The sequence below is a fragment of the Haliaeetus albicilla genome, chromosome 10, assembly GCF_947461875.1.
Source record: "Haliaeetus albicilla chromosome 10, bHalAlb1.1, whole genome shotgun sequence".
NCBI classification, from domain to species: domain Eukaryota; kingdom Metazoa; phylum Chordata; class Aves; order Accipitriformes; family Accipitridae; genus Haliaeetus; species Haliaeetus albicilla.
This window is the reverse complement of record NC_091492.1, coordinates 29,299,525-29,324,377: the sequence shown is the minus strand read 5'-3', so window position 1 is coordinate 29,324,377 and position 24,853 is coordinate 29,299,525. Positions and strand designations below refer to the sequence as shown.

Here is a 24,853-nt window from a genome sequence, read left to right as displayed (position 1 = left end):
TAATAACTAGGTTCCTTAAGACTCCTTAAGCTTGAATGACCCATGTTTTGTTGCCAGGTCTATTCCAATGACCCCTGCCAAGACCCCTGCCCCAGTTCGTCTATCAGACAAAAATGAATCTATTCCAGGAGCTATCAGTTCCCATTATCTCTAATTGAGCCTGACAGTTGGAGACAGGCCTCATTATTTTTAATTGGGCCCTATAGTTCTAGAGTTAAATTAAACACAATTTAATGCAGATAGCTCATATACATTGGTATGACAGAGTCAAATTGTATTTTAAGTTTAATGAAACAACAGTTTTTGGTTCCAGGCTTTGCTTTTACATAGTTTTACTGCTTTGAGCTCTGCGTTATTTAAAACTTGCCTGTTGCGTGATGACACATACATTGATTAGAATTTGGCCTGATCATGCACCTGTTGAACCTTTTCACTATATAGACTTTTATACTGAAAATCATAATGTAGGCATAAGGTGGTGATGAACAACTCTTTATTCTCTAATAACCTCAGGCTGTCTGTGGTAGATTCATACGCAATGGTTAAAATAGTTTTAAACAGATTTCCAGTCACTATGTAGTCATGCAAATATAAGAAACGCGTGAAAATTTTCCCAAAACTCGTCAGTGGAAGTTTTACTGAGAATTTAAAAATGAAGATACCTCTGTATACCTCAACAAGAGCATTTTTACTGCTTTGTAACAGAGCATTTGGCCTTTTTCTGTCATGAAGTGAACATTTTTGTCACTATCAGGTGGTGCTTTTCTGTAAAGACGCCCCTGAATGAAGAAGGAATTGAACCATGCTGTTACACAGGTGCATGTTGCTTTAAATATTATGAATGATTATGTACTGAATTTTCATTGGGAAGGAACATACCAAGCCATGCTGATGGAGGAGCGAGTCTCACCATCCTTACTCTAGTAGTCTTCAGTCATACAAGAGTTTGTAAAATCATTCTCTGTGCTCTTTCTTTGCGGCATGTAGTGAGTCAACAGTGGGCTGTAAGACAAAGTCAATTCTTATTGAATCTTCAGCTTTGCCAGAGTTATTGAAGCAGGCAATCCATCAACAATACTCCTCTTTGGATTAAAGATCGTGGAACCAAGTTTCCTAATTACAGACTGCTTTGATTAAATATTAGATTTTTCAGATGCAAGATTCCCTTTACACAGGTAAGGTTAACAGATAGTTCTTTCAAAGGACATTTCCTTTAATATATTTGCATTTGCTGTGGCTCCCTCTTCAGCTTTGCTTGAAGGTCAAATAAATAAACTACACCACTTCTCTAATAAGATGTGACACACATAATCAAACTGGACATTTTTTCACAAAATGTGTGTTTAGCAATCCAAGACAAGTATCATTCTGTTTGGAACGGCAGGAACTCTAGCCTTCTTAAGAGCTCAAACAGCTTGTATTTAGTAACTATACATTGTGTGTTTAATTAACAGATGCTTAATCATGGAAATTGTATGTCATCGAGCCTATAGGCTAGGATTGTCCTGGAGAAAAAGAACAAGGACTACCCAATGTTTATGTAGTCACCATACCTTTCTAACTGCTTTCCTTGGCCTGTGTGTAGGCATCCATTCCAGACCAAAAGTCAGTTATGCCTTACTTCTCCTAGCTGCCTCGAAAGTTTCTTCTGAACGATGTTACACCTGCAGCATAGAGTAACATCTGGATGAATACTTTGTTGTCTCTTATACTGGACAGAATCTCTAGCCTTTTTTCCCTGCACTGATTTTTTTTGAGCAACAGTGCCATCACAGATGAAAGGTCTGTTCTACCTTCGTTCTTCCTATGGGGCGTATCACTTGCAGCTGGTAGACACCATTTGACTCCCCACCCCAATTTATTAGTTTGCAAGGATGCTCTTTATATTCTAGAGCAACAGTAGGGAATATTGTCCATGATGAAAGACTAATAGGAATCTCAGGTACTATTGGTGTGACACACTTCTCCTATCTGCAGCTCTCCAGGGAATCCTCCTCCACTCCAGTGCCACACACTGCGTTCCCAAACCCCAGTGTGCGCTGCATTCTAATGTCCATCACCCTTGTACACATTTCCAGCATGTTCAGTTCCTCCTCTCCCAGGACAGGGCAGGGCTTCTCTAACTCACTGCATGGGTAAACCACGCTGTCTTCTTCCCCGCGCAATTCAGTGAGGTCAGTGATGGGAAGGTGGAGGAGGAGTAGCTCAGGCAGGTGGGAAACTGTGCTATGGGTGAGAGGGATGGATGTTAGCAAGGAGAGAAAACAGTGCTAGAAAGAGGAAGGGAAGAGTCAGACCAGAAGCTTGCAGGACACAAGTCAGTGACAGTGTTCAGGCTGTAGGACAGGATTTCCTTTCCCCTGTTGTAGAGAGAAAATGAGGATGGGGGGGGGATGATATAATTTCTCCCCCAAATATTTTTAATTGAAGTAAAAATAATTACCAAAAATAATATTTTTTTTTTACTCCAACTTGAAGGTATGTCTGATAGCATCTCTGGAATTAACTTTTCATGCCTGCCTTCAGTATGCACATGCTACTTTAGACATAGCTAAATGCATGAGCTTCTCGGCTCTTCTACTCATTAGGTATTTTTGTTAGCTTTAGCTTGGCCAGCAGAAAAACCCTCTTTTCCTAGCACTGCAGGAGGTCCCTGCTGTGACAGGCTAAAATACCAAAAGATACAAGGGGTCTGTCATATGCTGTTGTCCTTTTGATTGAACTTGGAGAGAAAAGGCTTTTGTATAGCTTGTGGCCAGTTAGCCAGCACACTCCTAATATTATAGGCACAGATTTAGTGACCTGCATGAGAAGTGAGATTGAAATAGATTTACTACAGCTTTACAAGCCTCTAGAAAAACCTTGTATCTGTGTTTGGGATTTTTAATGGCTTCCTTGTACATTAGCATTTGGGCACTGCACAACAATTTATGTCTGAATATTCACAGCAACCGTGCAAGGCAGAGGAAGTATTGTTAGTCATATTTTACAGATGGGGAAGTGAAGCTTTGAGGGTGTATTTATGTGATGATAGAGTACACTGCTATGGAAAGATTGAGATAAGGTGGACCTAAGTGGTTTGGATCCTGGAAAGCAGGCTAGTTTCTAGGTTTTTTATACGCATGCTTGATTTGTACAGCATTATCATGTGTGCAGTAAGCATTTTCCGGGTAAATTCACACTAGAGGCTTGCAGCCAAGCAGAGCTGCATCCAGGTGTCACAAATCCTGACCCTCCCTATCAGTCCTCTTTCTGAGCAGACATAAGCTCCCTAGATCATTTATTAAATCATTATAAATGTATTTATCATTCCCAGTTATTATCGGAACATATTTGAAAATCAAAACTTGCCAGTCTGTTTAAGCCACCTGGTTTTGTTTCTGTCATCACGAAACTATGTCTTGCATGTTGAGCCCTTCTGCAGATGCCAGGCGGGAGAGCTTGTGCACAGCAGTTCACACCAGAGCCACTGGCTCCCGAGCTGACATGCGTAGAGCCAGCAGAGATCTTCCAAGGATGAAAGACACCTTCTCCGGGAGCATAATGACCCCTTTCAGCTACAGAGCTAAAATGCTTCAAGTGTTGCCCTCTCCGTTGTTAGCAGAAAAACAAAGTTAACAAAAATATTACTTCCATATTTGTTGTACTAATTAACTTCTGTGTGTTCCGGTATTCCCGTCAGGTCACAACATTGCTTGCTCAGTAAATTTCTGTCTAAATGTTTTCCAGTTTAGGGTGAAACTTGAAATCCTTATTCTAAGAAATTCCTCCCTATTTCAAGAGCAAGCAGAAGGATATGCTCATTTTAAAAGAAGTAAGTGAAAAGAACAAAGGTTTATTGGATTGCATGGCCCAATGAAAAAAGTGTAGACAACATTTTGTCAGACATTATTTTTTCTGGTTTTTTTTTGTTCCAGAATGCCAAATCCATAAGAAGACCATGAGACCCAGGCCATGGGAAGGTGGATTTTCCTCTTCCAAATACCATTCTGAGTGATGCCAGTAAAAATTCAAATGTAAAACAAGTCCCATTTTACAGGTAGGAAAACCAAGGCATTCAGTGAATGTTCAGTAGTATGTATCACATTTGCATGATTTCTCATTTGCCTTGTGAAGATGAACTTCTTAATGGGATACGTTCATGATTCCGTGGCTTGCGCAACACCACCTTGTTACTACGTAAGGTTCATGGATTGTCATGGCCATGCTGGATCGATATTAAAGAACTGTAAGAAAAAAAGGCTTCTGTTTGTAACAGTCTCTTTCCAGCAGGGTTTTAAAGCTTAAGGCGTGCTGACTATCAGAGGGACTGCCCTGGCTCTGTCAAGTAGTCATGTATACAGATGGCACATCTCCTGCTCAGCAGTGCCAAAATTGTTGTCTGGGCCTTAGATGCAACACAAAAATAATGTATTCTGATCTTAAAGTCACAGAAGAAGAGTCTTTGCATCTGGAAATGTTTGGTCTTGTGTAACTGTACTATCACTGAAGTGCAGTGTGGTTTGGAGAGCCTCACAGAGAGCAGGTTGCGGTTTTGCTGTATTTTACCAGGATCAAATTATCTCCTTTTCCCTCTGGGTTTTTTTTGTCTGCTTTGTTTGTTTCCTCTCAGCTGGCTTGAGAAAGAATGTGGGTTATAAACAAAAGATGTCGAGGATTTAATTTAGCTCGTCAAAAAATATTCTTTTCAAATGGTAAAACTGAGGTTGAAAGAGAGGTCTGAGCTGCTGGTTTGAAAGGAGAGGACTTTTCCTCAGTGCTGTTTAGCCGTCACCGGCCCCAGCAGTGACGAGAGAGACTCAGGTCTAAGCTGATGACTCTGTCCCATGCTACCTGCTGACACAGCACCGGTATTGTACCTTGTCTGCTAGCCTGCTTTCTTCTTTAAATAATATATACAGGAAAGGCTCATATAATTCACTGGTTAGCTTGCAGTTACATGGAGAACAGATTAAAAAGGAAAATGAAAGTATTCTGGAATTTTTAACAGAGCAGTAGAGCAGTCCTATTTTTTACTTGGGATGTTTGGAATTAATGAGTTCAGGGATGAATAATTGATAAGCATTTTAACACAAGCAAGAATTCAATTAAATATGAACAAGAGGAGGCTGGGCACGCGGTAAAGAATTTCTCTTTCCCTTTTGACTGCAAACAATCCTTTCGGATCTGGTCACTGAAGACAACTGGCAATGAAATGGGTGTGTGAAAGAGGAGGAAACCAGATATTATGTTACTTAAAAGTCATTCATCATGTCACAGGAAGGCAGGAATCTGAACTCCTGAAATAAACAACCACTAAAGGTGATCTCTCTACACAAAGGTACTGCGGCATGAAGCCACTTCCAACCACTAAAATATTCCTTCTGTAATTAGGCCAGGTACCCAAGTGCTGTGCTTGCAGTGTGTCCGGGGAAGAACAGGACACATTAAAATGATTTCCTGGGTGAGACATCTCTGTGAACTATCTGTAGAAATCAACTTACTGCTCTGTTGTGCAGATGGGAATGCAATGCAGTAGTTTCATCTCTATTTTTACCAACGTGGGTGCTGGAATAAAGCAGGATTCTGGGTTAAATTCTCACACCTGAGTTGCAAAGAGTGTTTGAAGAGCCTCGTTCATATCTGCCCATCATAGCACTTTGACTCCAAATACAATTGTCATTTTGCATTTGTCAGCAAAGAATATTATTTCCTTCTATCTTTTAATTCCATGCTTCTTTTTTTCCTACTCTGTGTGAAACAATTCCTCAGCATTCCCTGCTGAGAATGGATGGCATGAAAAGATCTGCTTGGTATTTTATCTGGTGGCAACTTGAAAGTTGTAACTGCCTGAAAGAGTAGCAGTGCTTTTGTTGGTGGGCAAGGTAACAGCACCATAATGCATCAAACAGTCCAGGCCAGTTTACTGAAAATATACTGCCTTGTCTGTGTAAAAAGACAGTGACTTTGGGATGAGGATGGGCACAAAAGCTTCTGTCAGCAAAATAAGTGATTGCGAGGGATCAATATAGCGCTCACTTCTGAGAATTTGACAGGGCATGAGCATGCTTTGGTTTTCCATCTCTTATAACATTCGGTGATACACTCAACTCCACTCTGATGGCTAGCCCTACATAAACTACTGAATCTTCCTCAGTGTGTCTGCCCTGAGGTCAATAATACACGTTCATATGGTTCTCATCTATGTATTATACTGTCATATTATATTATTTTTTTCATTTTCCTCTCCCTTTCCTAGAAGGTGCCTAAGATCTAAACTGAGTGGCTTTGCAGTGTTTATCAGCATTTCCTATGACGCAAGTGTACACAGAAGCTACACAAGTTAGTCTATGGGACTGTTAGCCTGAACCTTTGCTGCTGCTCAGTTTTCTGATGAAAGTTCGTTCTGCATGCCTATGCACTCTGCTGCTTTGTTGTGGTTCACAGACACCTACATAAATATGCACATGCACTTTAGATGCACCACACGATATGTAATGGGGAATGACTTGCTAGATAAATCTTGAAAGAATTTAATAAATGTTTTCTTGGTCTTTCTCTTTATTTAAGCAGCTGTAGAAATCGCTTGAAGCTCGAGGTCTAATTTTTCATCAGCTAATGTGCATGGGACTGAGTGTGAGGACGGTGCAGCTAGGATGCCAGCAGAGGTAGGACTGCCTCTCCTCAGATCTGGTTACAACACGTCAGGACCCTGTAGAAGAAAAAGGGAGAACACAATATGTGAGTGTGAGAGTTGAGTACTCATTCATTATAACACTGTTTGGATTTTGTTTTCTTTAGGGTAAGTCTGCACCCACACCTGTGCCCTATCACAGTGCACAGTCAGGTGGAGAGATCGCGGAGGTTGCGGCAATGCAGGAAAGCTGGTAAAATTTAGTATGTGAGTTGGAATCACGTTAAAGATTAATGTGTAGTCTTAGCATCCGTTCCTCCTTTGTAGGATATCTGCACTTTTAATTTTTAAGCATGTCTTAGCCTCAGCTTGGGAAGAGAGATACTATAACCAAGAGAATATACATTATTAACTTCAAAGCCTCCAGCTCGAATCAGCTCGTACAGCCTCTAACATTCCAGTTTCTGAACAAGCAGATGAGCACCCACCATCCAGTCTGCAGCACTGGCATGGTCCTGGATTGGGCTGACTCCAGGGGCAGTTTTAAAACAGCAGATGGATGCACTCACTTATTTTGGTAGTTTGTAATTAACATACAATGCTTATACTGACTCATCAAAGATCACTGGTGCCTGCAATGTAATCTCAAGGAAGATACAGTTTCTAGTTCTTATCTTGGAAAAGCAGCCACTAAGTGTATGCAAGCACCATAGGACAAAGTCCCTGACTCACACAGTAAATTATTAATGGTACTGTATTCGGGCGAGAACGTAGTCTCCTAGCTAGGTGCACAGTGTTACGAAGAACCTTAAACAAGTTCAAAGCACCTTTTGAATGGTTTAGCTGGAATAATTGTTAACAGCTGACTTTAACAGCATTCAAGATGGATACCCAGGTAACTTTAATTCTTAGTGTCTATAGTGATAGATGTATTAGCAACTAGCTAGAGATGTAGTTCCGTATGACATTTCTATTAACCGCATTAGTAAATATTGAGTAGTGCATTTCCATAGGCTAGATGATGGTATAATGATTTTGAAATAATATTTTTATAAAGCACACAACTGATATAATTCAGTCACAAATATCTAGACCCATTTCAAAAACTTCATGGTGCAAAAGTGTGTGTTGCGTTTAGCCTGGACAATACGCCTTCAGCAGTAAGAACGACTTTTATCCTCGATACCTGTGTATTTGTAAATGTTCACTTTCCATCTCTGCTGGCTAATTTAATTTAGTGGACTTTGACAAAGAAACTTCTTGGAAGCTGTGACTGGGGTGACATCTCACTTGCATGATAATGAAGTCTTGACAGAGAAGATGACAGATGGAACTCCAGGATCAAACCAGCTACTTTTTTCCAAGATATTAAAATTCAATTGTTTAGAACACCTCTTGCAATTAAGGTGCAGGTTTCTCCATGTCTGCTGATGACTTTCTCTTGCCATAGACTGTAGCAAAACTTCCAGGGGAAATTCTGTAAGACCTTCGTAGCAGTACTGCGTGACTAACACAGACTGTTTTCTTATATAGTCCAGTTTAGTCTTTCTAAATGCTTAGGAAGTTCTGAAGCTGGCCTGTTTGGACAGTGGTCACAGTCTTGGTGTGGCAGTCTGCCTCTGGCAATCTCCATCAAGTCTCATCACAAAACCTGGTGGCTGTTTTTGTGGGACAGACATCCAGGTAACCTTGACATTCTTGGTCCAGAGCTGACTTGTAGGCGAATGAATGACATGGTGAAATTCTGTGATCTACTTGGCAAACATTCCACATGCTGCAAAGTAACTTGGTTAATCCTCCATTTATTTATTGAGCATCAGTGTGCTGAGACCTGCTCAAAGGAAAAGTGGTTCCTTTGCACCTCCTTTTCTCCTCTTCCCCACAGAAAATTCTTGTCTGTGTTTGGGGGGGACAACAGAGTTCACTCTCATGATGCCTTTCACGAAGGTCAGTTGTGCAGCAGAGCTGGTGTCCTCAGAGGAACCGCAGTTGAAAAGCTTTGCAGAGAGCTGCTCCATCAAGTGATTGAGCTGGAGAGAGCCAGCTCGGCACATAAGGAGAGGGAGGCCCTTGCAGAATGGGTGGGGGTTGAAGTAAGGAGTGACACTGAGTCACTGGGGAGAGGTGCTGAAGCAAAGGTGGTCAGCTGTGAGCAGCGGTGGCGGCACAGAGCAGAGGGAGCAGAGGTGGGAGCCAGACTGGAGCTCTGCAGCTGGCACCGTGACGACCAAATGACAGAGCTTGATGCCGAAGCCAAAAAGAAGTAAGCAAATTATTCCAAAATAGAAGGTGACAGAGGCAGAATGTAGTAGAGCATGAGCTGCATATACTGAGTCAGAGAGAGAAATACAGTGACCAAAGGCAAAAGAGGATTTAATTTTTAATTAGCCATAATTAATTCCTTCCACATCTTACGTCTGGTGATAACACAGAGTGAAAGGAAGTAATAGTGGTTTTGCTTTGATGTGTCATAGTACCAGAGAGGCAGATAAAGGGATCTATTTCAGCAAGTTGAAGTACTGACTGCTGAACTCGGAGGTGATGTGGGTGTCTGGCTGCTCAATGATCCTATTAAATCTATTGGAGTTTTGCTTATTGCAACACCAAAGGGTTTTCTACTTTGCATGCGATTTTCAGTGTTGCTACTCGATAGTGCATGGTCTAGCTGAATGAGAGACAGCAGACAACCTCATTCAGTGATCCAAACTCAAGCATAAAGATAACGATAGTCCATGGGATGTGATAGGTACCTTGCCGTTGAGGCTTTAAACTGATATAGGAATGAGAGAATTTCTTTTTAATAACAGTTGTAGAAGGCTTAAAAATAATTCCTCCTGAGGAAAAAAAAGTATTTTATTTTATCCAATTTAAAAAAAAAAATCATTCTTGTCTTTCCCTTTTAATGTATATTTGTTTGACAGATCCAGACTTATTGACAGTTTTTAGTAGCTGGGGGCTTTTGCAACTTTGCTGTGAAAGTTTTCCTTCCCACTGTTATAGTACGTGACAGATGTTTGACATAAATGACAGTTATCAGACAAAAAAACCCCAAATGCGCAAAGGAAAACTCATTTACCCTTGTCAGATAACCCCGTGCAGCTTCTTTGGGCCTACTGATGTTAAACCTGCTCCTTCTTCGTTCATCCACCCAGGAAAAACGAGCCAGGACCTGCGTTTCTCATTTCAAAAAACCCAAAGCAGCATTACCCTGCTACTTCTCGGTTTGTCCTTTTGAAGGTCAGCTTTAAAGACCATAAAATCAGCACAGTAATCCTAATAGGATCCATGAGTAATTCCTCAGGCAATAGCCTTTGTGTATCCTCACCCCATGTTTCACCAACTCTCGCGTTGTGACAGTGCTCGGGTGTCCCCAGGACCTCTTGGCAAGCCACTGGCTCCTTGTTCCCAGAACAGTTTATTAACTGGCCGTAATCCACCGGGCACAGGAGCAACGTCCTCCTGCTTGCTAAGCATTGAACACTGGATTTGCAAAAATGCTGCAAAGCATAGAGGAATTTCTCCTAGTTAAAATCAAGCTTGCTTTCCTCTCTGGTAGCAATGGGCACTGGGCTCGCTGCTCCGGCTGGGCTCGGGCAATGCAGGGCTCTTGGGGAGCAGGGGGGAACATGGCCACCTGCCATGGAAATGGAGATTTTACAAATATAATGAAAGGTAAAACAAAGAAAACATTACCTGCAACGTGAGCTGCTGAGAAGCAAACAGCAACTCACATATGGTTCGAGTTTGGCACGGCCTTTATTTTTACCCTTAGACAGGACTCCTTATCTAGTTATTTAGTGTATTAATGACATGAGACAGAATTACAGCAAATGGGCCCAGCACATTCATTAGTGCAATAATTGTTGTTGTCTCCTCCGAGGCTGGAGAGCCAAGCACTGCACAGAGCCCTGAACGTGAGCAGACCAATGGCTGCAGGTGGAATGCAAGAGCAGTTCCTGGCTTTCCCTTTCTCCCCACTTATGCTGCTTTTCTTCCATGTCCTCTCTTTGCTCACCACCTAGCAGAAAGGAGATACTGAGTTTGATTGCTGGGATAATTTTCATTCACTGTAAATAGTCCTCTGTGAGAAGAGGAATTCTTACAGGAAAGACTTATGGGTTCATAAAGGCGACACATTCTTTTCCTCCAACCCCCCCTCTGTTTTATTTTATATGTAAAACATTTACTTCTAAATCACTGTAGTTATTTCTACTTCCTCAAATAACATTCAGCTTGAAGTATAAAAAACAACATAAATAATGTATAAAGCTACTTATGTCCTTGTATGAAACTCTTTAAAAGAAAGTTGTTCATTTTAGATAGATTTAATTTTCCAGGTGAGGAATATATACTTTAATAGTTACACTTCCGGATTCAGATGTGCACCTAAATCCAAGAATTTCATATCATCTCCTGATATGCACTATAGTAAAATATAAAAGTATCTGCTGATATATTGGTCTTACATTTGTTAGCCTGCAATTATGTTACCATCTAATTTCTGACAGCAATTACCTATACTATTTGGTGAGGGTTTATTTTTAAATAATTAGAGCATTATCTACAAAAATTTGCTTGTAGCAGAATATACATTTCTGTGTATTCTTTCTTCTTTTATCCTTGTTAAGCACAAATAAAATAATTTCATATAGAAAACATCATGTTTTATTCGTCAATACTGCTAGTATATTAAACCAAAACTTCCTTTCTTCTTTCCTGTGAGAGGAAAAATAAAGAGGTTTTACAGCAATTGCACCACAGTGGTTATTTTGTTAGGGATTAAGTCTAAGAAGTGATTAACATTTTACTGCTCCTTCAAAACATGTCTCTTCACTTACCTGTTTTACCTATTTTAACAGATTTTCCCTATTTCAGATGATTAATTTTCCCTGTGTCAGCCATTCAGTAGCCTTGTAACCATAAGAGCAAACAGCTGAGTCACCCCTGCCTCTAGACCACTCTGCTGTGGCAATATCATATAGAGAATGGGTAGTTTTGTGTTTCAGAAGGTGGGGGGAATTTATTTTTTCTCTTTCCTGCTTGACTTGCTGTAGGCTACCTTTTTGTAGCAATATGGAAGAAGTGGGGGTAAGTTCAGAGCTCTTTGTAAGGTTTTGTGCTAATGTGTGCTTTAAAATGAGAATTTCTGGTTTAATGAGGAGGGATAACTGTCTTGGTAAACTGGTACCTGACTTGCACAGTGTGGGTGGCACTGATTTTCTTTCTCCTTGAAGGAAGAGAGGTAGAACTGTTTCTGGGGTGGTTTGGAGAGAATGGTGTGACCAAAGAAGGAGGGAAGGAGCTGACTTTCAGCTGCTTGGAGAAGAGACCATCACATTTTGTACTTGCTGTGGAGTAAAAATAACTTGGATGCCCTAAGAAGGATCACTGTGCTTCTTCCTTTTCCTTCTTCTCTGTTACTCTAACAAGTCAACAACAGAGTAGCTTGCCTTTTCTCTCACTTGGTTTTAGAGCTGCAGGTAGTGATAGAAGTTCCTCACAGGTACCGTGACCAGACCCTTCCTACCCTCAAAAATAGCTTTTGTGTGCTGTAAAGTATCGTGAGGAGTAGTAAAGGGATGTCTTCTGAAGTTAAGACCCGATCTTTCCTTTACGTATACTTCCTCTGTATTAAGTCTCACCAGACTGTTTGCTGCTTAATGCTGCAGGTGGCTGCAAAGCAAATCCGGTCTGTTAACCCCTCTGTCAGACTGGTTGGCTGGCGGGGTGCAGGAGGCTCTCTTGGGACTTCAGGTGGTACTTTCCGGAATGAAGCAATTATGTGGCCTATTGATAATGTCTTTGTGCTTGACTTCTGAATGTTGATGCTTGTTAGTGAAGTGCTTTGTGTGCAAGGGAGTCCAGGAAAACTAAAACAACAAGGAAGGTCTGATGAAGATGTTTTCTAGATCAATTTAAAGGAGGTTTGCTATTTACTCCCAAGAATGTTCCCCACTCCATTGTGGCTGCATCTCCAGGCTCTGTTGAAGTATTACGCTTCCCAGTAAATTTGCAACCAGGTAATGAGTCTGTGCTTGCAGCCTCTTCGGATGCACCCTCTGAGTTCCTCCTACGTGCGTGCAAAACTGCAGTCTTGGCATCTGATGCTATTTCAAGCCTGACAAACCAGGCACAGAGCAAGTGCATGTTCTAAATTAATGTGAACGTTTGGGTGACCTTTGCTATAATTCGTGTGAATTAGACCTTGTGTTGCAGCCTCTGCAAGTTACTGTTTTGTAGTTGTTATCAAAGCAGCCTGTGATTTTTTGGAGGGGGCGCTTGTGCAGAGGTAAAGACTGGCTTTTGCTATGGTAACTTGAGTTGCAATCTTGTTTTGGACAGCAATTTGTTGTCCCAGATGTCATTCATCTTGTCTGCTTTCAATTTTGACACTGACTTGTCACCTCCCTCGAGATGAGTGATTTCACAGGCCAGCTTCTCTTTACTTTCAGATGTCCAAAGGATTTTATCATCTGGGTTTGTGTTGGAACATTTCTATGGGAAATGTGATACCAATACTTACTTTATCTGTGGCCTTCTTGCTGTGTCCAGAACTGTGCATTCTCTCTTCAGACTGTCCTGAAGACTTGTAAATACCATGATGGTGTGTTCACTCGTGTTTCAGTAAAACTTAGCACTGCACTGAGGGGTCATGAGTTTTTGCCCTTTTTTTTTTTTTTTTTTTCCCTATCTGGAATTCTAGCGTAAGATTGAAGATTTGTGCTTGTGAAAACCAGAGTGTTAAAACTGTGAAAAGTTGGTTTTCTAGATTTCTGTGCAGCTGGTGCAGATCTGCAACCTGCCTGGAGGGCTGGACCTCCTGCCTGCAATGCCCCATGGCTAGGAGAGGTTTCTCTATCTCCCTTTCTTCTGCCAAGCAAAAGTAATGGTGTGCTTGCTCTGAGCAGCCCAAGTCCTGGTTGAGACCAAGCAAGCAATAATTGTAAATACAGAGGGACTGCAACCTAATCCAGGCAAAGGAATACCTGTTGCATCTTCCCTGTAGCTTGGTTGGGTTTTTGTTGTTGGGGTTTTTTTTTTTTTTAATTTTCCAGAGGTGGCCCTGTCCTGCTGTGTGTTCTCTGCAGTTACCAGAGCAAAATCAAGGTCTGAGCGGTGCTCTGGTCAGCACAGAAGGCACCTTAGCAAGGTGTCTCTTGCTGTTCATCTGCAAGCCTTTTGATTACATGAACTTATTGCTGTTTAACGCTACTCTCCCGGTAACATGTGGACCATCAGATGCTCAAGGACTGTCCTTCTCTTTCCTAGAAGTTGAATAAATCTGCTTTCCCTTATTTCCAGAAGCTTTAACTCTGAATGTTGGCTTTCCAGCTAGAAATCCTGAGCTCTGTTAGCTAGAGAATACGTTTTATGGAGCTTATCAGCAATTTGTGCTTTCTAATAAGATGTCCTGTTCTGCAATTAATAAAGATTCAGGATTCATTAAGGAGCTGTCTCTGGTCCAGCAGCAGCGGTAAATCTAAGCATGTCAGTGCTGAAGAAAACTCTGGCAATTGTATCTAAAAAGCAATGACTGAGAGAGTATTTAAATATCTGTGTTCTGGCCTGAGAGGATTTGTAGCTGGATTTTATATGGTCTTAAATTTCCCAAGTGAGGTGTGATTGCTGTTGCTTTCCTCACTCATAAAGCTAGCGTGTCTGGGGTGCAGGGGCAAAAGCAGAGTTTCAGGCAGCATCTCTGCTGCATGCAAAACAAGCTGATAAAGCAAAAGGATCTTTCCTAGCAGTTGTTATGGCTTTGTCAATTAAAAGGTTATAAAGAAATGTTTTACGCTTTAGGTGAGGTGCCTGAATGCATTGGTGCCTGCTGACAGCGCTGTAACCTGGGAGCAGTGGTGCCAACTGGAATCCTGGAGGTGAACCGGGAATTTTGGGGCGAGGAGGGCTTTTGTTACTAACCTGGTCCAGAAAAGCAGGCTCAGTGGCACCAACCCAAAATCTGAGCTGCTCATATTAACCTGACAGGCAATTGTTTTATTAAAGCTGACGTGCTGAATGGGACTCTTTTTAATTATATTCTTTACCTGTCTCATTGTGTTAAAGTGGGGAAAGGGGAAGGGGGTGGGGGGGGAGAGGAGTGAGCAGGGTGAGCGATGGCAGGTGGAGCCGAACATCAGCACCGGTTTCATGCCTTGAACTGCCCGGCACAGCCGATGTAGACCCCGTGTAACAAGAAAGAGTTGCTAAGAACAAATCTCTATTGTTCCCCGTCATCTTTAAATGAGTGTCAAAGTAGGCAGGGGGGCTTTGACCGTTAACCGCACAATTTAGCCTGCCCGTTGTGTCCGGCAGCCCCCACCGCCTTGGAGTTTCTCGGATGAGAAAAGGCGGCCTCAACCCCTTATAAATGGGCCAACTCTTCTCCTTTGTGTGCAGACTGCCCAGTGTGAAATCTGCAGTGACGTTAAATGTTTTCTAATGAATAATTACTGAAAGGAAATGTAGGAATATATGTGTAATGGATTGTAGCGCATTAAAATGTTTTATTTTGGGCACAAAAATGTTGTCCTTCACCAGCGCTGCGATTGTTTCAGGAAGCCTTTTGTGGGGGTTTGATTCTCAATGGATTATCTGTGAGCGCTTGCATTTCAAATAGAAATCAAAAGGGTCCTTTGGCAAACTAATGTTTTTCAAAATGGCAGCCATGAAGCCCATTTAGTATTTAAAGTTTGGGTTTTAAAGAAATGTTTGAACTCTGGAGATTTTCTCACTTTTTTTCTTTCTTTTGATTTATGAAAGTGAAGTGGTTCACCTCGACCTCTCCTCTATTGAGAAAGACAGACAGTCACCCTTTAACAAGTCTATAGCAGACTATGCCCTGGAGACAGACAAGAGGCCTTAAGAACTGTTGGCATTTCCCTAGGCTGTTGATTAACCTTAAACCCCTCTTACTCTGTATTCTTTTGAAAAGAAATTAGGTTACAATGTGTAAATTTTTCCGCAGTATAATTGTATTTATGAATTCTCTTGCCTTGAAAAATGTGTACGGTAGTGCAAGATGGCCCAGGTTTCTTGTTACAGACCCAAGATGTCCCTTTTCCATGGTGCTGCTGCTGCATTTCCAAGCACGGTCAATATATAGCATTTCGGTTTCATTATAAACATGGAAGAGATTTCCAGAGATATAGGGGCCCGTCTCATGGAAATGTCTAAAAATCATCTCATCTTTTTGTTGGCTTTGCTACAATTGGACAACCGTAACTTGGTCACTTGATGGAGATCTGGTCTGCTTTAATCTGTTTTGTGTGTGGCTCTGGTTTATCTGCAAATTACTCTGAATAGATTAATTCTTACAAGCCACACCAAAGTTTCCACAGTAGGAGGAAAGTGTTTCCCCATCACCCTGGGCTCACTGTTATTCTTGGGCGGTGACGTATTGCTCCAAGTCCTATTGCCAAGCATATAGCTCTTTGATGGTCTGAATTCTCTTTGGGGATGAAGGGTCGGGGTCCTGGCTCCTCCTGGAGCAGACACTGTGCAGGCAGCTGCCTGTAGCCCTGTTCCAGCAGCCCTACAGCATGCTGTAATCTTGACCTTGAGGTCACTGCCAGAGTTGAAGGAAGAGACGTGATTGCTGGGACCTGTCCATGCTGTCCCGCTGACCTTGCCAAGCAGGCTCTTGCAGAACATCTTTCTTTACCACTTTTTACGGTCAAGCACTGTCACTGCCCTTTTGACCAACTTCTCTTGAGAGCCTTAGGTGGAGGAAGGTGGAGCCAGAGCCTAAGGGGTTTCCTTGTTGTAATCCTTGCAGTGCCACCATCCAGTTTTCAGGACTCTTAATGAGCAAATTCCTGTTGCACACAAGGGGTGCGGGGACTGGGTCAAGGAGCGCTGCCTCTTGCAGTAAATGAGTATTTCCAAAACAGAGCTCTGATGGTTCTAAAGGAATCTGTATTAGCAGTGTTGCTCCAAGCTCATCTGTCCTGAGCAAGTCTGAGGCTCTCATGTCTATTTTAAATCCCGTGCCTACTTTAAATCAGATGGCTCCAGAGATGTCTGCTTAGTGCACTACGTTTCTGTGGCACAAGTTTTATTTGCTTATATGTCAGGGGTGTAACAATAGAAAAACAGGCAAAAAGGTCATAAATGTTTGGTATCATAGCAGATTTCCTAGGATGCCAGCTGGAAACAGAGCTGAACAAATAGACTGAACTGTGCTTTAAGATCACTATGTCCAGTGTTAGATAAAGCTCTAGGTTTTGGAGGGGGTGGGAATGGGAAGCTTTTTTGCAGAGATCGTAACACAAGTATGCTCTTGTTGGTAAGAATTATCTTTCCATTACCAAAAACTGCTTCCATTGGGAAACGGATGGTTCTGTTAAACAGGTGTTTCCTTCCAGTTCTCTATGGAAATATAAATTGAGGGGGCTTGATTTTTGAATATTCTTGTTCATAATCAGTATTTATTAGCTGCGGATAAGTCAGAAATGCCTTTGCCCGGATCAGCTTCCCGGATCCTACTGTTTGCCTGTTTTCCTCAATGACTCTGAGCCACGAGGTAAGCTACCTTAACTTCTTCGTGTTGTTGTAAGACCAGGTAAAGGTATTTTGTGGTGCAGGAAGGGTTCTTCCTCTTCTGTAGACCATGACCTTGCTATGAGTCTCTTTAGGAGGACACCTTTGTTAGTCAGTGAGGTTGGACTTGAGTGTGAAGCTTCTTAAATACGGAGCTTTTTACAGGATTGAAAGCATCATCTGGAGGGTGGTTGAACAGAACTGAGAGGTCACTTGCTGCTGCTCCTAGATCACTGGCTACCCAAATGGAGGGGGTTTATTCTGTTGACAGTTGTTTACGCAGAGAAGCAATCACGGGAAAATATTTGTTGTTGTTGTCTTTGACAGCTGGGCAGAGGGGGAGAAAGAGCTGGCACCGTGTGGGAGTCAGTGGCAATTGGAGTCCAACCCAAGAAAGTGACTTTTGGAGGGGAGAAACTGTCTGTTGGATAATCCGTGGAAATTTCAAACTGGAAATTAAAATGGGTTTTGCAGTGACCTCTAGTGGGAAGCCAGGCTGGGAGCTGCAGGAAGGGGCTGAGGAGCCTGATCAGGGGTGATGTATTTTGTGCCTGGATTTGCTCAAATTACCCATCAGAAAGGTTGGAGTCCATTGCTTCATCTTCAGACTCGGACTTCAGTCTTTCAGCGCGATCTTAAAAATCTCATCAAGTGGTGCTGTCGGCATAAAACTCATCACAGCTTGAGTGCTGACAGCTTGTTAGATAATTCATTAAACGAGGAGGATGTTAGCATCCCTACCCAAGGAGGGATACATGATACTTGGTGTCAGTGGGCCCTCACTTCAGCCCTGTTAACTCTTTATGGAAGAAGCGTGGGTTGGAGAAGTTGACAGGAGATGCTGCGGCCGGGGGGGTGCAGGTAAAGCAGGAGGCATGTGTGACATAAACCCACTTCTGAATGGGTAGGGTGGTGGTAAGGAAATCCAGCATCTCTGGTGGGTTGGGATGGTTGGGGGGGGTGTGGAGGATCCCTGAGAAGACTTTTCTGCTGTTCTCATGGGAATTGGTGGCCTTATGGGTGGCCCGGGTACATCTGGAGTCTGGTGGCTTGCATGGCATTTTGCTATAGATAAGGGTGCTTGCCTGACCAGATGGGTAAGAGGCTACTTGAAAGACAGGCTGGGTGAGATGGTGCTCGCCTGAGGCTCTCGCCTCATATTTGTATTTGTATGGGTAGCATGTAGCATGGTTTGTTTGGGTTTTTCTAGTGCTTCCAAAATAGCAGTGGCATCATAACCGATCCTTCTCTTCCCCTATACATTAATCTCTTCTATGGCATTAAACCAAAGAAACAGCAACAATTAACTTCGGAGCCTGTTGAAAACCAGAGTTCTGAGCCTCTGGCAAAGTTAGGTAATTTTGCAAAGTTGCTTTCTTTAAAAAAAAAAAAAGGTTGTTTTTCTAACTGTTCCTTGGCAAGTCTTATTTGTTTGTTACAAACTGGTACAAACTTTGTCAAAGAAACTAGTCTGTTGCTTCTGACCTTAATTTAGGCCTTTTTCAAGAGCTGCACATCTCATGAATGTGTGTTGTGATCCATTGCAGCTCCTCGTAGTTTCAGTGTTGATAGTCAAATCCCTGCGGGAAAAGAAAAAGCCCTCATTGTAGCGAGGAAGAGATTTTCTGATAGGAGCTTGTGTCTCAGTAGGCAAGAAGGAAAACTCCTGACTCTTAAGTGATGAGGAAAGGAAAATAATCCTTTAAAAAGAGCACTCTCTTGCTGGGGTAATGCACACTGATGAGTCGGGGGGGGGGGGGGGAGGGTATATCTCTTACTGATGATGATGCCAGGTAAGCACAAAACTTTTAGTAAACTTCCAGAAATGGGGTGGGAGACAGGGTGGCAAATGGTACTGTGATAATAAAATTGCCTGACCTCAGCAACAGCAAAATACTGAGAAAATCTGAGCACAAAGTAGCCCAGAAAAGAGTTCAGGAATTTTGTCTAACAGGGAACAGTGTCACTTACCAATTAACATACAAGTGAGAGAATTAAGTTAAGGAAACTTGATCAGGTAGATGGCCACAGTGGTTTCAGGCTTATTCTTTCATGCTTCCCAGCTTGGAGAGAAGGTAAATTCTCTTGTCCAGCTTGTCCCGAGTGCTTTCTCAGAAGGACAAATCCACCTTAAGTTGTTTATAGTCCACCTTTCTAGTGAAATGACAAACTCTAACCTTGTCAGGCAGCTGCTGTGCTATGACCAAACCAGAGTGGAAAAAATGAGTATCAACTGTTTTGGGGGGGGGGGGGAATGAGGAGAAAGAGTTCAGACTGTGATGCGATTTGAGCTCTATATGCCTTAGGGCAATCTCGATTTAAAATTTGCAGTTTCAATTTTTTGCCTGGTCCAGGGTATCTGTAGAGCAAGGTGGGTTTCAGGGCATTATTAATTTGATTAATACTGTGTGTATATTTTGAGAGTGAAGCTGTTCACATATTCTTTTTGCTTGTAGCAATTCTGCCAAAAAAAGGCTTTACCCTGGGAGAAAAATCAGGTTATTTCTTACTCAGACTGTCAAAAATAACTTGAAATAACTGAGAGCTGAAAGAAAACAGTCGAGAAAGACAGGAGGCTTCATATGCCATAAGCCCTGAAAGAGGCGGTATGGGATAGTCCAGATGAGACTGCTCCTCCTGTATAGCACACTCATGTGTGGCAGTTAGACACCACGGGCATATGCATGTATCTAGAAATGTCTAGACAGGGCTAATTCAGGATGTAATAGCTCTGGTGTGTTGATGCTGGTCTGGTACTAGAGGCTGCTGACTCAGCAGTTGCTGCATGTGCAAGGGGTAGGTATCTTGATGGCTTGCTACAGAGAAGCACTGACTGTGCACGGAGCAGAGGGTGTATCGGGGAGGTATTGCTCCTGCAGCCAGGCCAAAGCCTCTGCTTTAAAAATGGATTTGCAATTAAATTCAAAGACATCTCTTAGCTGGTAAGACGTGCTTGAGTTTGAGAACTCATTCAACAGCCTTGGCTTCATAGGTTTGATTGCTTTTAATTCTCTGTCACTGGATACTGATTTATTATAGCCTGAACATGCTTGATTTGAGAGATGCACATCTTTACTGGTCTGGGGTGATGGTAGATTCCTTCTGTTCCTGACCTGGAGCTAACAAACGGCTGCTCTGTTAAGCCTGGTAAGACCTGACCAAGCTGGGTGAGTGTTGAAGAAGGTTGCGTGCCCTCCCAGCCTGGGCAGGGGCTGGGCTCCAAGCTCAGCTGCCCTTGTAGCAAAGATCAAGATAGTCAAGATGACGAAGACAAAAGTTTCCCTGCTAAATGGTGAAGAAGGTATTAGGGCAAAAGAAATAATAAATATCTATTTCTGAACTCTGGCACTTTGTTTATGAAATGTATACTTGTGTATGTTAGATAAAAATAGTAACCTCGCAGCAACTTATGTGGAGCAGATAAAGTGGGTTTAGAGGGGAAAAACCCACCTATCTTTTGGTAACAAAAAAATCTGTAGATTGCACTGCCAAATAATACTGAATACTACTCAGATGGGATAGACACTTAACAAAAATGATTACTCTTGGTAATTTGCACTACAGCTGCCCGTTTGTCTCATTTGCAATACAGTGAAGTTACAAGATTGCAAAAAATGTTTGCAGAATAGATTTTTTTTTTATTTGGATATTACCATGGTAACTATGCTCAATACAAAACCAGGTATGACTGAATGTTTTGTCATCTGTATCAGTCCAGAACAGAGAGACTGAAATGATTACTACTATCCCCACTTAATACTGCACTCTGAAAAGCCATTCTGTCAAGTCTTCCAATGATTTTGCAAAGCTATAATAATCTTTTTGGGAGATGTCATGACTACCAGGGTGACTCGTGGTGGGGGAACATCAGCACTAGCAAGTATTGAACAGGCTACTTGGTTTAGAGGCAAGTAGTCAGCATGAAAGTAGTAGTGCCTGTGACTAGTGGTTTGAGTATCTCTTAGGTTCTTGAAGTTTGTAGAATCAAATTAAATGTTTAATAGGACAATAAATAAGAGAGATTTTATTTTTTTTTCTAACTCATTCCTCCCTACATAAGTAGTGGGGTCTGTACAGGTATCGATTTGAGAAGCTAAGTCATCCTTTATGTTGTCTTCCAAACTGATGGAACCTGAGCTAAGGACAAGTAGAACAAACCGATAAGATACATCATGTGCAGAGGAGGAAAAAGAAAAGGTTATTAATATTAGAAGGACGAAGTGTAGGTATCTTTCTGGCAGAAGAAAGAAGTAGTCGCAGTCACATTATGCCATGGCTCAGGAGAAATGAGGAATACTATTTCCTGCCAACCTAGAGCTGGTAACACAGTCATCTGGAGGCAGTGGGTGTAAAAGGCAAAAAAGTAATTATTCATGTATAAAGTTAGTGCAGGTGTGATTTATTTATTTTTAAACTATGATAGGATTTAAATAGTATGCTTTCAGAATATCTTTCTCTCTGGAGTATTGTGGTAATGTTACTGCTGAATGTAAATGTCAAAGTTCAGATCACTCTTTCAACGCGAAAAGCAGATGAACGTAAAGAATAGGCTGTACTAAAAATAAGACTAACATTAAAATTCCTGTTTAAGAGCTGACTCTTCTGAGTCTCCCTCAGTCATAAAGAATATTGTGCAGTTGGGTCCTTTGCTCTTCATTTTAGTGAAATCCCGCTTCTAAATCCACCAAGCCTTAGTGTCCAAAGTGCTGTTGTCTTCCACCAGTGCTATGCAGGCTCATCCCAAAAGCCTACTGCCAGAGTCAGGGTTTGCCAAAGCTTAGCAGAAACATTTTACATTGTGCCTATTTACAATTTGTAAAGCTTCTGCTTAAAAAAGAAAAAAAAAGGGGAGGGGAAGTGATGTGGCACTGCATAAACAGGCCATCGCTGTCCTTTTAGTGCTTGTTCAAAATCTTACACACAATCACACAATCTTCTTGAGCAGTGGAGCAGCAAAATGTAAAAAACCCCAATGTCACAAAGGGCAATATGAGAATAGTGAAGGTGCTGGGCTTACGTGCATGTCCCTGAGTCTGAGGAGCTGCTGGGTGCGTTCAGCTGATGGCTGCTCAGCCAGCTTCTCTCCCCTAATTTGCAAAACCTGGGAACCCCAAAAGGTAAGCTGCTCAAAATGTATTAACTTAATTTCTGTCGTAAGGGAAATATTTTATGCATTAGGGTAGGAATTCTTCTCTAAACTGTGTCATCCTGGTGTCTTTAAAAAAAACTAAAAAAACCAAACCCCCCAAAAACCTACCAACCTACTAAATGGCACACTTATTATTGTAGAATAAAGAATATCCTGTTTGCCTATTTGCTAGCATGAAATTACCAACTTGATTTTAATTAAATAAGCATGCAATTTATTCTTTTCTGGGAAACAAGAGCTTGATCCTCAGCAGTGAGTATTTTCAGTATAAAGTCAATTTCTACGATAAAGAATGGGAAGTGGAGCATGCAAAAGAATTCTGTTTTGTCAGTGACATCCTTTTTGCCTCCTTTAGCCTTTTGAGTAAGAGGTAGTGTATGTGCTAGTAAAGGTAAAATTGTTTCTCCAAATTGCCGTTTGATTAGTTTTATCAGCTTGGTGGCCTCGCCACTGCCTGCCCAGGTCTCTTGCTGGTGTGTAGGGACATCTGCTGCCCAACTCGGAAAGTTGACTTCCATCTGCTCGCAGAAGGCACAACAAATAATGAAGCAGTCTTGTGCAGAGTAATATTGTAGGATTAATCTTTTTTCCCTAAAGGTCAAGTTCAATGCAGCCTTTTCCAGAGATTCTCCATTTTCATAGTTATATCTGTATAAAGTAGTTGCAGGCAGTGTAGAAACTTAACAGTTTGTCTGGTATCTTCGACCGTTAACTTCCAACTTTGTGCTTGCAACTGCTTGGTCTAGACTGAGTTAATGAAGTGTCCCAGATCATAGCTGCATCTTTGGAGTTAGGTTTGTGTCAAACAACTGTTATGTTAGTGAGGGGTGCCTGGAAACTTTGGTCTTCCTCTCGGATCACAGTAGTGAGTCTCAGACATCTTGACTGTAAAGCAGTTGGACGGCAGACTCACATGGTATGAAATTGCCTTTGGGGAAGGTGTCAGTAACAGCTTGGTTAATAATCTCCTGGCATTACCCATGCAAGGTTGATTTGGCCCTGGGGTATGGGGAAGGACTTAGCTGACCCTTAGGGCCCCTAATTGGTGTCTCCTAAATCTGTTTCACACAACCTTTGTGTTGTAGAAAGAAGTGGAAGATAACACTGATGCAAACATGGAAGGGGCTCTGATAGCCCGGGACAGAGTTGGAGTGCAGGACTTTGTTCTCCTGGACTCCCATACCAGTGAGACTGCTTTCCTGAACAATCTTCGCAAGAGATACCAAGAGAACCTCATCTATGTAAGTGCTGGTCACGTGGATTCATGCAGCCTATGGCAGATGAAATGTCTTTAAGTGTGGCGTGTGTGTATATGTGTGTATATATATATATAAAAATAAAAAAATTGTTGCCCATCTAGATGGGATGCAAGCTAAAACTGCAGGGGCAGGAGGCACTATCAATACAGAGAATACTCTCCCAGTTTGGGTTTCATTGTGCTCTGAGACAAACCTTGTTAGATGTTAGTAGCACCCAGCAGAGTGATCACCCAGTAGTAGTCTGTCTGCGTTAGCTAATGAAAATAATAGTCTCAGCCTGCTCAGAGTTGCCTTACAAAGATCCAAACAATATGCAGTAGTGTTTCACTTTCCTATTCCCTTGCTATCTTTGAAGGCCAGGCAGTACTGAACATGGTATCTCACTTGTCTGAGAAGTGCTGACTACTTCGTGGTGCAAGCTAAGATGACTTCACAGCCATGTCCGTTTTCTCAGCTGCCTTGAGGTTATACATTGGCTTACAGCAGTGGCAAGTAGTATCTAAAAATGTCCTTTGTCAAATGAGGACTGATATTTGTATAACACTAGTGGAAAGAATTGAAAAGAAGGTAGAACAAGGCATTTTGATGTTCTGAAAATGTATACAAATAAGGGAGAATGTAATGTGTCCTGAAATGTGTTATTTGATCACCTTTCACGGTCAAGAAGGAATTTTTTTCTATTGATCAGCTATCTGTGGAATAGACAACCTACGTTGCTTTCCTTCACAGCATGAGGTATTGGTCATTTCCAGAGATTTTTGTGAAACAGAGCTGGGATAGTAAATGCATTATTATGTTAACTTGAAGTAGGAAAAAAAAAAATCCCATAAGTGTCTTGAGATATTAAGACTTTGTACATGAAATGTAAGGTTTTAAGCTTGCTGTCTTTGTTCAACTCTTAACTGGGTAGTTTTGGAAGAAGTTGGTATTGACTTTGAAATAGCGATGCCTGTGGAGGGTTTTCTTGTGGGTTTTTTTTTTTTTTTCCCCTTCTCTCATAACAATTTCTGTACCATCTTTTCCAGTTGTTCTTGCATAATATCCTGATGTACTTGACTCCTCTTTTGGGAGCTGTCACTGTAGTGATGGAACAGGTTTCCTACCTGTTTGCATTCTTTTCTCACTGCAGACATATATTGGTACTCTTCTCGTATCTGTCAACCCTTACAAAGAGCTGGATATCTACACAGTGACACAGATGCAGCTTTATCGAGGGGTAAACTTTTTTGAACTGCCACCACATCTGTAAGTAGAACTCTTAGGACTTCAGTTCATATCAATAAACTGGGTTTT

At 41.8% G+C, this 24,853-nt stretch overlaps 1 protein-coding gene across 1 annotated transcript in view; it reads left to right on the top strand.

Annotated features, from left to right (window-relative positions):
• Nucleotides 1-8,484: 8,484 nt before the first annotated feature.
• MYO1H (myosin IH) overlaps nucleotides 8,485-24,853 on the top strand; it is a 37,786-nt gene continuing 21,417 nt past the window's right edge. The window contains exons 1-3 of the mRNA XM_069794572.1: nucleotides 8,485-8,876; nucleotides 23,387-23,542; nucleotides 24,690-24,805. Coding sequence (XP_069650673.1) covers nucleotides 23,417-23,542; nucleotides 24,690-24,805 — 242 coding nt within the window. The 5' untranslated portion in view covers nucleotides 8,485-8,876; nucleotides 23,387-23,416. The remainder of the gene's footprint in view (nucleotides 8,877-23,386; nucleotides 23,543-24,689; nucleotides 24,806-24,853) is intronic.